The sequence below is a fragment of the Hydra vulgaris genome, chromosome 14 (assembly GCF_038396675.1).
Source record: "Hydra vulgaris chromosome 14, alternate assembly HydraT2T_AEP".
NCBI lineage: Eukaryota > Metazoa > Cnidaria > Hydrozoa > Anthoathecata > Hydridae > Hydra > Hydra vulgaris.
Genome location: NC_088933.1, coordinates 3860216 through 3874642, shown reverse-complemented (window position 1 = coordinate 3874642; position 14427 = coordinate 3860216). Strand labels below are relative to the sequence as shown.

Genomic DNA, 14427 nt, shown 5'->3' with positions numbered 1-14427 from the left:
GAATGATTAAAAAAATGTTTGAGCTAAATTTTTTAAATTAAAACAAAAGAATAAATGCAAGAAAATCCACCAATAAAAATAAGAAAAAAATAAATAAATAAACCAAGAAAATCTAATTTATATTTTAGTTGAAGCTCGCCTTTTCTATTTATTTTGTTATTGGCTTAAAAGTCAGCATAATATGCTGTAATCTACAGACTTGATAAATCTGAAACTCTTAGAAATAAAACACACTTGAATAAAATATTAAGTCTGTAGAATGCAACGTGTATTATGCTGACTTTTTTATTTTTAATAAAAAATAAAAAAGTCAGCATATTGGATACTCCACAAATTAATTAATCAAAACCAAATGATGAGTTGATACATATAAAAACCATTATTCCCTATACAGAAACAATCTAAGGAGTGGTTGTTACAGAGGATGAGTGTGGTTTAAATGCTAAAAGTTACAGAGGATGAGTGTGGTTCTATAAAAGACAAATTGGGCACGTCAGTTAACGCTATTTGAGTTGGTGAATTTGAATGCCCACAAACAATAGTCCAGATTATCCAGATTTGTAAGACAAACATGTTCTACTTCTTCAAAATAGCAAGCACTATTTATGTAGAATATATGCTGAAAAGGGGATACCATTACTAGTCAAAAATGTCAGAAATTGATTAAAAACTTTTTAAGATTTAACCTATTTAAGATTTAAAACTTATCAATTATAAATTCAAAAAATATTTAAACTTATAGCATGATAACACTTCATTCCAACTTCCTCAAAAATCCTGTCTATAGATATAGTTTTTAATGATCTTTTTTTAATTAGCACACTTTACAGATTTTAAAATAAGCATTATTGACTTGTTTTAAGAAACAAAAAATTGTAATTTTTAGATTTATCTGGTTTTAAACTCCTTTGGTACCAAATTTTAGCACCACAGCATTATTACAAGATCTTATAAGGGTAACGGTAAATGGAAACATTTTACATACACACACACCTCATTTTTTTAATCAAAATCAAACAAACTGAAAGCCGCTCTAAATCCTAAACGTATAGGAATTTTATGAAAAAAATCTAGTAATTTCTAAATTATGTCTCTTAAATACTGTTCCAAATTTCTGCAAACTTCTAAATATAGGGTGCAACCCTTTGATATGGTTCAGATTTTAGCTTTAAAAAATTTTATAGAAAAATTTATACTCTACATCAATGTATGTATATTTGCGCCTATGGCTATATCAGATGTATATAGAATTGATTGCACTCCAATAATTTCTTTTGCTCGATTTTCCAAGGTTATTTGACAATTTATTTCAGTGCAAGTTTATGCTATATACTCATATTAATTGAAAAAATAGTTTATAAATTATACTCAACATTATGTTAAATAGATGATTATCCACCCAAATTGGCTTGTTTTCCATAAGAAAAAACTAAATTAGTTTAAAATTCTATAAGATAATAACTTCTCAAGTAATGCACTGCGGTTTATAGTATCAAATGCTTCAGAGTTTAATCTATGAACTAAATCCAAGCCATTGTTTCTTTTTCTATGGATTTCATTAAACACCTATGTTTTTGCTATTTAAAATGAGCAACCATGCCATAGCCAAACTATATAGATGTTCTTCAAGGTTATCAGAAGAGTGCAAACAGTTTTTAAGAGCTTTATTTTTAAGAGTTTTATAGAACTTTGTATTGTTGTTGTATTGTTTTACAAAATTTTGTCAAAAAGTTGGAAGTGTAAATAAAGGTCTATAATTTTCAGAAATACTAAGTTGATTTTTTTTAAAAGTTGCATAACTTTTGCAGTTTTTAAGTTTTTTGCACAATGCCTAACTTACTACATTTAACAATGACAAAATACTTTAAAGACAGTTTAATAATAATTAATAAAGAAATTTAAACGTAATAATATTGTTAATGTTGTAAGATGCACATTCTCTTAACATACTTATTAAATGTTAATTAAGTAAATTTGTTTGATTCAAGTTACTTTAAGCGATTTTTTATCAATATAGTGAAAATATAGCTAAATTAAAACGTTTTCATATCAATTTTTGACCCAAAAACAGTTTGAGGGCAACTGATTTGACAATTGCTAAAAAATAGTTACAAAATGTTTGTGCTGTAAATTTTTACTTCACTTTTATTAATTGGAAATAGAGCTTTGATTGCTTTCCAGAAATTTTTTTATGTTTTCTTAAATATATAATATAGAGATATACTTTATATAAAATATATATAAAAAATATATAAAATGTATATATAATATATGTATATAAAATATATATATATAATATATGTATATAAAATATATATACAAAATATATATATAATATATGTATTTAAAATATATATATAAAATATATATTAAAATATGTATATAAAATGTATATATAAAAGCAACTCGTGCATAATTTTCTACACTTTGATTTTGAAAGTTATTTTTAAATCAATATATTACTGACATGTACTCACAAAATATTTAATGATATAAAATATAATACAAATAACCTCAATAATTTAAAAGAACTTACAGATTTAGCTTTGTGCATACCAGTTTCACAATGTTTTAAAATTTGATTTTGACCAGATACTTTTTTTTTGCAAAGAAAGCAGAATATATTATAGCGGTTTTTATCGGACTGCAATAAAAAAAAAGTAATAAAAATTGTACTACATAGTGTGTTTAAGCAATGAAATTGAAATTAATCTATATCATTTCACACATACACAAGCCTTATATATATATATATTTTTTTTTTTGTTATTCACCTCCTCAAGGCCAAGAAGGCCACTACAGATAAGGAGGCTACTTAATAGTGGTTATAACCTTTTCTCAACTCTATAACTCCGAAACACGAACCTCGACGAACAAGGCCGCTGCACTGAGAAACAAGTTGAGCGTGGTACTACCAGGGACGTGGTGGGGATCGAACTAGGAACCTCTCGCTTTTGAAGCGAGCGCTTTACCACTACACCACTACCGCATTAAAATTTATATATATATATATATATATATATATATATATATATATATATATATATATATATATATATATATATATATATATATATATATATTACTCATTTATTACTGAACTAAAATACATTGAGCTCTCTTTTGGTTAAATACAATAACATATTTGACATTAGAGTTAAAATCTGCAAATGATTGCTTGCCCTAAGTTGTTACAGAAGAGAAATCAGGTTAAAGAAATATGGCTTGTTCTAAGTAAACATAAAGTGAAGGCTTTATGTCAAGAAAAGAGTATAAAGTTGTCAGTCACTTTAGCTGTAAAATTGTAAGGACGATTATAATTGTAGATAAGAAACAATACAGATAGAATCTGGCAGTACTCCTAAAGTTACTGGAAATGAAGGAGAGTGTAGACCTTCAAGAATGAGTTAATGATTTAATATTCTGAAAACTTTTATATAAAACTAATATTAGAGAGAAGACTAATCGTAGAATATATAGAGGTCAGAGTGTTTTCTAGAATTTTTAAATATTGGAACCACTTATTAAACACATAGTAATAGCTTGGCAAAGATTGAAGAGAATTCTGGAGAACACATTTGTATGACTACAACGGAAATGTTGTCTGAACCACAAGCCATAGAAGAATAAAACTGAGAACTGACAGCAGCATTGAAAGTGATGTCTAACAATGAGTAAACTGTTTAAATGAAATGGCAATCAAATAAGAGGAAAAATTTTTTGCAAATAGTTTAGCTTTATTCTGGGGATAAGAAATAAAATCAGACCCATGAATTAGAGATGTAATGTTAGATTTACTTTAGTTAACAACACTGAACTAAACATCTGAAATAAGATACAAGACTTAGTAAACTGAGAATAATAGAGCTTAGCATCAGACAGAACTATTACATTAACTTCTTGCAATAATAAAAAAACATTTGTTCTCAATAGAGATGTTCTTGTAAAAAAAGGCAAAAAAATAGTTTAATATAGCAACTGTACAAAAAGGTGAAACCATAGAGTAGAATAGAATCAAGCCGACTCAGAACATCTCAAAAGATAAATCTCTCTAAAGAGAAGAAACCGTAGCTTTCATACCTGTTTGGATCCAGGAGGTATCTAAGTATAAGGTGCTTTTACGCATACATAATATAGATATATATGGATATACACATAAATGTTTGTTTTATTTATTTAAATGTTAGCATACAATACCTTTATAAATATATAAACTTTAGTATTTATATAGTGTCACCAAATACGATAGTATTTGCCAAAAGAGAAGATGATGATTAGATAGATGTGTGGGTTGATTCTAAAAAGACAAGAAAAAGAATCATTAGAAAAAATATTGTATCAATCAACGTTTGTCAGAAAAGATTAAAGTGGTTTGGGTGTCAGCATGTAGAGAAGTAGCAGCTTCAGGAGAAAATAGTAGTGATAGAAGTAAAAAAACTTCCAGAGAGTGCATTACGTATGGTATTAACAAGCTTTAGTTAGGGCAAAATATGCTTGAGATTTGATATAAGAAAAAATGCCTAATAAACAGCATAAAAGGGAGAGGATAAAGCCATGATGAAGATGATAATGATGATGATGATAATGATGATGATAATGATGATGATGATGATGATGATGATCATCATCATCATCATCATCATCATCATCATCATCATGTGGATCATAATAATTTTTATACAAATATACACGCATATTTATATGAAAAATAACATGAATTTTGAATTAAAAAAAATACTTTAGGATTTACTAATGTTTATGCAGCCCCGGTCACAAATATGGCGCCAGCTATTTTTTATCAAACCCAGCCTCTCAAATTTCAATCCCAGTCACTTACTATTTAAACATATATATACATTTATATACACTTATGTGTGTGTGTGTGTGTGTGTGTGTGTGTGTGTGTGTGTGTGTGTGTGTGTGTGTGTGTGTGTGTGTGTGTGTCTATATATATATATATATATATATATATATATATATATATATATATATATATATATATATATATATATATATATATATATACACTTTAGCGGCATAAAGGGTGGCGTTAGAAAGTAAATCCTGTCTCTAACTCTTGAAAGACAGTGTTAAATGAGAAAAAATTTTCTTTGGGTGATTTCCTACTAATTTATAATTGCTCTGTTCTTTTAAGAACATTGAGCACTCATGTATATTTTGTAGAATTTTGTAGAATACATTTTAAAATTGTTTAAATATATGTGTGTGTGTGTATATATATATATATATATATATATATATATATATATATATAATATATATATATATATATATATATTAATTACAATTAAATGATCATTTTCAAATATTTACAATTAAATGTTAATTACAATTACATATTAATATTAATTACAATTAAATATTAATTACAAATATTTATATTAATAACAATTAAATATTAATTAAAATTAAATGATCATTTTCAAAGTATTTGGACTGGCAAGAAACAACCCAGCCTCTCATGCTTCATTAACCGAGAGGCAAACCCGCCTACTACCCCCATTTTTACCCTTAATAACATTGTCAACCAACTCAGCAAACTAAAACCAGGTTCCTCAGGACCAGATGATCTCTCTCCGTTTTTACTCAAATCTGCTCGCTTTGAAATCGCCTCATCACTCTGCATCCTATTCAACCGCCTCATAGAAAACAGTTACTTACCTGACCAATGGAAATCAGCAAACATAACACCGATTCCAAAAATTTCTAACCCACAATCGTCTAATGACTATCGACCAATTGCCATTACATCCGCATTATGTAAAGTTTTTGAACATATTATTACCATATTCATTGTCAATCATACCAAGCACTTATGGGTCTCAAACAAACAGTTTGGTTTCCTTCCAGGCCGAAGTACGATAGACGCTATTATTCAAATTATAGAGGACTGGAGTCATGCAAAAGATAACAACAAATCAATTTATGCAATATTCTTTGATTTTGAAAAAGCTTTTGATCTTGTCAGTAATGACAAGTTACTGTTAAAGTTAGTGAACATTCTACCTAGATGGCTCACCTCTTGGATCGCAGCTTACTTATCTAATCGTCAACAAAGAATTAAAACAAATGATCACACCACTGACTGGAAATGTATCGAAGCAGGTGCACTTCAGGGTAGTGTTTTAGGTCCCATCCTGTTCATTCTATTTATTTCAGACATTAACGTCTATCTTCCACCTGAAACCATCCTCGAAAAATATGCTGATGACATAATGACCTATATAATTAATGATAAATTTCCTACCAACCTGCCTCAATCCATTGTTGATGGCGTCGCTCTTTGGTCAAAGGTAAATGGAATGAAACTTAATGGCCCGAAATATAAAATCATAAGAACTATTCCCAGATGCTCCGAAATTCAAGCTTTACCATCCATTGTACTCAATAATACTGAACTTGAAATAGTCAGCAGCCACAAATATCTTGGAATCATGCTCAATGAGAATATTGATTGGGATGAACAATGGACAAAAGTTCACAACAATATAAAATCAGTACCATATGCTCAGACGTCTTAAGCAAATTGGTCACACTCAGCCAAACCTTTTACAGGTCTACCGATCTTACGCTATTAGCCACTTGATATATAGTGCTCCTATTCTCACTACGTGCAGTGCTGCTGCAAAAGGAGAAATCCAACATTTTCATAAAAATGCCCTACAAATTATTGGAATTGATGTAACCAATTCAAGCAGCTTCAATATTATTTTTGACATTGAAGAGTTACTTGATAGGATCTGTATTAATACACTCAAAAAGATCCTTGCAGACCCATGCCATCCTATAACTACTAAATTAACTCAAACCAACAGCAGAAACCCTAATAGATTCCCGTATGCTCTTAACACCGCAAAAACAACTACTTACCAAAAAACTTTTATTCAAAAATACCTCCGAATCCTTCGTGATGGCGTCAGTGACCTCTACCTCCCAAGCAATATTGGAAGCTCTACTGCCTTTTCGATGCATAAATAATATTCCTCCCCTGTATTCTTAGCAAACTATTGATATTAAAGGACAGATAAAATAGTACAATTCATTACTTGTAATGCTAATCAATTTTAAATAAAGATTTATAAAATAAAAAAAATAAAAAAATAAAATATATATATATATATATATATATATATATATATATATATATATATATATATATATATATATATATATATCATAGACAGGAAAGGTGAGCAATTGCAATCAAATCATGATTACATATATAATTTTTTTGATAGAGAGAGCTTGACTACTACTCTTTAGATGTTTTAAAACGCTGAAAAAAACTGACAAAAGAAAAAAAAATTATAAACATGCAATACTATAAAAAAAAAAAAAAAAAATCTAAACGTAAGAAAATTTAAAAAAATTAAAAAACAGCTTTAAATAGGGAATCTAATACCGGTATACAGGGATACCAAAAACTGGGATTTCGGTCGATTTTGTCTAGTTTTGAATACCGGTATTAAAGGGCTTAAATGCCAGTATTTCGGTATTTGAATAGTTATTTTTCTATTTATTATTTTTAGCAATATTTGTATACTTCATGTAGTTTTTTAAATTGATTTATACGAAAGTTTTAATTAAAGTATTTAAAATGCAACTATTTTTGAGACATATTGCATTGCGGCATTTCAGATTATAAATATACAAAAATTCGTAAACATTTGTTTCTTATTTTTAAAATATTTTTTATTCTATCATGTATTTAAACTCTTTGATTGAGTAAAAACCTAATATATAAAAGTAAAGTTGTCAAACTCTGATTCATTGACAACTCTTTGATGAAGCTCATCTCATTATTACTTGACTCATTTTTAAAATCATTTAAATTTCCAGGTTTATTATTACGGGTTGTTGTTTTTATCCTTTTTTGAAACAATCATAAGTGTGTATACTTTAAAACAATGCAATAAACATTCTTTAGTTCTTGAGTTCTTGATTTTACATTTTTAGTTATATGGCGAGGATCTCATTTTCATTTTCAAAGCATTTTCCTCAGTCCCTCAGTGATTCGAGTTATCTGGAATTAACTGTATTTTTTTAAAAACAAAAGAACTTTTAAATATTTAAAAATTACTCACTCTCTTGTTTGGAGCTATTTCAGTGTAATTTTTTAAATTTATCAAATTAGAAAAAAAATTTCACAAAGAAAAAAAGTAACAAATAAAATTTTTATTTATGAAAATAGAAAGAAAAATGAAACAAAATAATATTTATAAAATAATCAATAGTTTTAATAAAAACGCTATCTATATATGTGTGTATATATACATATATACACACACACACACATATATATATATATATATATATATATATATATATATATATATATATATATATATATATATATATATATAGTACTATAAATTGTTGCATTTGAGAGTGCGGAAGGTAAAAAATGATTCTTTTGACAACAAATACATCACTTTTCATTACTTTTGACTTTTATCCAACATTTCCATGTTGTCATAAAGTTATAACCATTAATTTAATCAAAAATTAATCATTTTTTAAAAACACCGCAAAAACGCAAACTTAATTGACCAGAAAGTGTTTATAAACATCCTGATTGTTTTTAAAAGTATAAACAATGTTTATATTTTTTATTTTTTTTAAAAATGTTTTTATTTTTTTTTTTACTATAAATCATGTGTGGAGTGTTGCTACATTGTCTATCTTATAGCCTGCTGCTACAAGGTAGTGTTGCTACATCGACTATCTTATAGCCTGATTTGCAACGAAGTGCTGCTACATCGATTATCTTATAGCCTGACTCGAAAGGGAGTGCTGCTACATCGACTGAGGATTGGGTAAGGCAGTCTATCAAATAATAAAAAAAAATTTTGGTTTTGCATTTTAATTTTTTTTTTGTGTCAACAAAATACGGAAAAACTTTCTGGCAACCAGTTAGGAGTTACAATGCTTGAATAAATAAATACCAAAAAAGCAACTGTTGCTGACTATTGTTTTTCTGGTGTATTTATGGTATGATACAAAACATATAACAAACAAATATAACTATTACTTAAATGTAATCAATTAGCATTTTATTTTCTATATGATCTTTTTTGTCTGAATATTATAGACAAAAAAACTCATGGAGAAATTAAATTAATAAGAACATGGCATTTAATCAAATTTTTTAAACTCTATTTTATAAAACAAAATCATATCAAGTTCATATCGCCTGCCATGTCAGTTATATATATATATATATATATATATATATATATATATATATATATATATATATATATATATATATATATATATATATTATTTGAAAAAACATAAACTATTTTTAATAATTATATTTTACCTTTTTATTAAAACAATAAATTTCACTCATTTCTTCACAGTTTTTAATGAACTCCATCTGTATGAATAAAAAAACAAATTTCATTCATTTCTTTATATTTTTGAATGATATACATCTGTGTAAATAAAACAATATATTGATTATATACAACATACTGATTCAGCACTTAAATCAACTAAGGGTTTAAGTTGCTGTATCTATATATTAAAGACATGTCTCATTGTTTGTCTCTGTCTGTGGACATCTTCTTTTTCCAAGGTAAACTAAAAAACTGTTACATAAAAAAAAAGTAAAAAACAAACTCTGTTTATAATCATTGTGAAAGTGATCTTAGCAAAAAAAAAAATTTTTTTCAATAATTTAATAAAGATTTATGGTGAAAAAAAAAATGCCACTGTAATTTGTATATATGTATATATATATATATATATATATATATATATATATATATATATATATATATATATATATATATATGTATATATATATATATATATATATATATATATATATATACAGGCCTTGTTATGAGATTTCGCTGCATAACGAAAACGCGTAATGCATTTCAAAGTAACTCAGCAAATATATTTTGTATTGTCAGAAGTTATATTGTGTCACTAGCGTATTTTCAAGTACCGGATTGTAATTAAAGTTATTTTATTAACGCGTTAAAAATCATACAGACAGTTTTTTTCTCACTTTATCAAAAGTTACAAATAAAATCTTAGTTCTTATTTGTAAAATCATTTTTATCATTTTTTTTCAAATATGAACTAAATTTTATTTTGAAAAAAATATTCTTTTTCATAAAGCATAACATAATATTTGTTTATTTTCTTATAATTTTACAGTTGGTTTTTAGTTATTTTATTAACTGTTATTAAATTTTTTCTTCTTTTTTTTGTGAACTTATTTTAATAGTGTTTTTAAACAATAAAGGGTTTTATCAGTTACCGATAACATATTCGTGATCATAGTTTATTTTCATAAATTAAACGAACATCATTAAAACTTTACCTTATTGAATTGACAATAAACTTAAAATAAAATATCTTATTAATAAAATATTTTCATCAAAATAAATCGTGCATTTTTTAAACTATTATGACAAAAAATAACTTATATATTTAAAAGGAATTTATATTTTTAATTCCTTAAGATAAAACTTAAAACACTATTTTCTTTAACTAATTTTTAAAAACAACAATAAAATTATTAAAACAAACTGTTTCTTTAAAAAAAAAAAAAAATATATATATATATATACATATATATATATATATATATATATATATATATATATATATATATATATATATATATATATATATATATATATATATATATATATATGTATATATATATATATGTATTATATATATATATATATATATATATATATATATATATATATATATATATATATATATATATGTATATATATATGTATATATATATATATATATATATATATATATATATATATATATATACACAGGGGCGTGGTGGCCCCAGAGGCTATGCAGGATTCCTGCATGGGCTTTTCATTTTTTCATCTAAATATGGGCCTTTTGGCAAATTTTAATTTTTTCTACATTTTAAAGAAATTCCACAATCATTTACAATATTTATGTTTGCATAAATTAAATTTTATTAATCACTTGATTTAAAGTCTTCAACCTTGAGCGCAATCATATTAGTATTTTGCATAATATTAATAATATTGCTCCGAAAAACGAACCCTTAAACGGTTTTTAACAATCGTAATGTTGACAAAATAAATGTAAGAAAGTCCGCAGACCCTACAATAACAATAGCTATTATTATTGTTGGACTTAAGTTAATTTAATTTAAAATCTAACCCCAAAACATTTTCCTTAAATGAATGAAAACGCAATACAATTACTCTGTAGTAATTGTATTGCGTTTTAATTCATTTAAGATCATTTTAAAATGTATTGGTGTTAAATTTTAAATTAAGTTTTATATAAATAAATATCGAACTCATGTTTTGCATTTTTGTAACTTTTCAAAACTGATGTAAACTTGGTTTATAATAAATAAAGTTTTTTATTTTTATACAGTTTATATTATTATATGTAAATAAAGAAATCACAAAAAAAGAAAGATGACTGTGCAAAAAGTACATTTAAAGAAGATATGTTTTATGCAAACTTTGAACTATATAAATACACAAAAACATATTTAAATATACAATATATATTAAAAAAAAACTAACCCTGAAGAAATATTATAGTAAAAAATATCTCATAAGTAAATCTGGTACGCAGATCGTTTTACTCAGTCAATACTCATGAGTATTTATAAATGTCAATAACAATTAAGATAACCATAAAATTACTTCTCGCTATCAATCAAAATAACTTGCACACATTTTTACTATAACTTGATATATAAGTTTAAAAATATATATAACATAAATAACCTTTTAAAAATAGAGTAAAACAATATTATTTAATAAACTTATTTTAATTGAGGTGTGGGAGGACCGCAAATATTTTCAAATACAACTTGATATTACACCTATACACTTTACTTATTTACAACACATTTTTATTGCTATTAATTATAGGTTAGTTTAAAATAAATTATAAAGATTCCATAGCTTTAAATTTTTTTAATTTCATTATCTTAATTTTGTTTTATTTTTGAAATGAAAAAGCAGTAAAATAGCATTTTTGAAAAAAATATGAAATACTTTTCAATAAAGTAACTGCTAAATGAAACTACGTTATAAAAACTTTTATGTTTAAATTATGTCGATAACGGCACCATATTTAGATCGGCATTTTTGCTGTTGTGAGTTTATATAAAAATGTTAAAGAAAGTTAAAACAATATTTAGTATTGCTAAAATATATATAAAACACCGAATTAAACAAAAGTATAAACTATCTATAAAAAGAATTTCTTATTTTTCAAGATTTTCAATATTTATTTTAGAAACAAAATTATATATAATTTAAAAAGAAAATATTGTTATATAATAAAATATATATCATTATATTGTAATAGAAAAATTAAAATCTTTGATATTTAATTTTGTGTTATTTTGTGGCTATGTTCTTCAAACAATAAAATACTAATTGTACAGTGTAATCAACTTGTTGGTTTGTATTGATGATTTATTAGAATAAGGTCAGTTATTATATACTTATATATATATATATATATATATATATATATAATATATATAAATATATATATATTATATACATATATATATTATATACAAATATATATATATATATATATATATATATATATATATATATATATATAAATATATGTATATATATATATATAATATATTATATATATATATATATATATATATATATATATATATATATATATATATATTATATATATATATATTTTTATATATATTTATATAAACTACGCCAATACAGTGGTAAAACTACAGCTGCTGGAAATGTTTGATGCTTTGTATTTACTGTACCAAAGGCTAATACAGAACTTAAACAACTTGGACTGAAATTAAAAGCCATTTGATAGTATAGTTGAGATAAAAGTGTACTAATGGTCTTGCAATTAATAATGCAATAAATTTTACAAAGAAATAAAGAAAAAGGAAAATTTGTTGCAAAAAGCAAAAACTCTGAAAAATTATTTTTATGTAATAAATATTTATAAATTATATTGGCTATACTTGTGTTTCCAAACTTGCTTATGTTTCCATACTTTTTTATGTATTTATATAATTAGAAAAAAACTTTTGCCAAATGAACCTAAAAGCAGTAATGATGATAATGATGATAATGAAGCAAATACTATAATTGAAAAAGGAGAAAATGACATTTTATGTTTTAAAGATTATCTTCACACATTTCTTCTTTACTTAAAAAGTCCATCAGGAGTAAAGAAAGATCTACAAGCTGCATCAAATGAAATGCATCAAATTAGAAGAATGATGGAAGTCATTTTATCAGACTCTCTAATGCTACCCAACCTGACTGTTTTATGTTACACAAGTCTATTAAACTCTTACAAGATAAATGGTTCCCTTACTCTAAACAAAAAGGTTATGAACCAGGCACTCAACGTTCTTATTTGTTATCATTAAGCCATTTCGTAAATTTTCTTCTACACTCTAAATTAACTTCCACTGCTCCCAATGTTGTTCCTTGCATTCTATCTGCTGATATTCTCAATGTTTGTCAGAAAAAAATTAGTAATTTGAGAACCTCTTTGCATGATGAAGAAGCACTAAGAGAATATAATGTAATGATGGCAGATGCTGAAAATATAATTTCGAAGGAATCTTTTTAAGCTATAACTAAAAGTGATTTTTATCAAGATGTTGTTAAAAATGTTAAACATATTTACAATAATTAAAAAAACAGGCCGTCAGAGTTTCTAGCTACTTGAACTCTGTTTACAAATATTAGAGACTGTATTTTTTTTGCCTAATAGCCAATAATGTTTGGAGCTGTCTCAAGTATGGCAGCTTCAGAATTTTGAAAAGAAACTTTTTCACCAACAGGAAGTTTTATTGTTTTAGTGAGGAAACATAAAACCGCTAAACAATACGGTCCATGTCAAATTATATTAAATCCTGATCTGAAAGTTATGTGTGATTGTTACGATCAAATTATACGCAACGCAATTCCAGGTAAAATGTCTGAAAACTTTTTCATAACATGGTCTGGGTGTGCGTTTGAATCTGGCGGTGTTTCAACTCAATTAAATTCTTTTTTTTCAAAATGTTTACCAAATGAAGGTTCAATTGAAAAGCGATGCAGTGCTACGATGGTTCGAAAAAGTCTGCTTACTTTTTTTTATGACAATCATCCTGAATATAATAGCAAGTTAGCAACCCTTATGAAACATAAAGAAACAACAGCTCAACGGTGTTGCAGAAAATGAAATTCTGAAATTTCGATCTCCTAAACAAATATATGACAAATTGCTTCATTTAAGAAAATGCAGAGTACAAAATGAAAATGAGGAAAAGCAGTGTTTGAAGTTTTCATACAATACAGAACAATTAAAAATGATAAGAAAATTATTTTCTTCTACAATATCTGGTCACTATAA

At 25.4% G+C, this 14427-nt stretch overlaps 1 protein-coding gene across 1 annotated transcript in view; it reads right to left on the bottom strand.

The window, feature by feature from the left end:
• LOC136091227 (terminal uridylyltransferase 4-like) overlaps window positions 1-14427 on the bottom strand; it is a 91874-nt gene that overhangs the window by 70817 nt on the left and 6630 nt on the right. Inside the window, exons 3-4 of the mRNA XM_065818384.1 lie at window positions 9347-9403; window positions 2537-2644 (exon numbers count right to left, since the gene is read on the bottom strand). Of these exons, the coding sequence (XP_065674456.1) occupies window positions 2537-2644; window positions 9347-9403 (165 nt within the window). The remainder of the gene's footprint in view (window positions 1-2536; window positions 2645-9346; window positions 9404-14427) is intronic.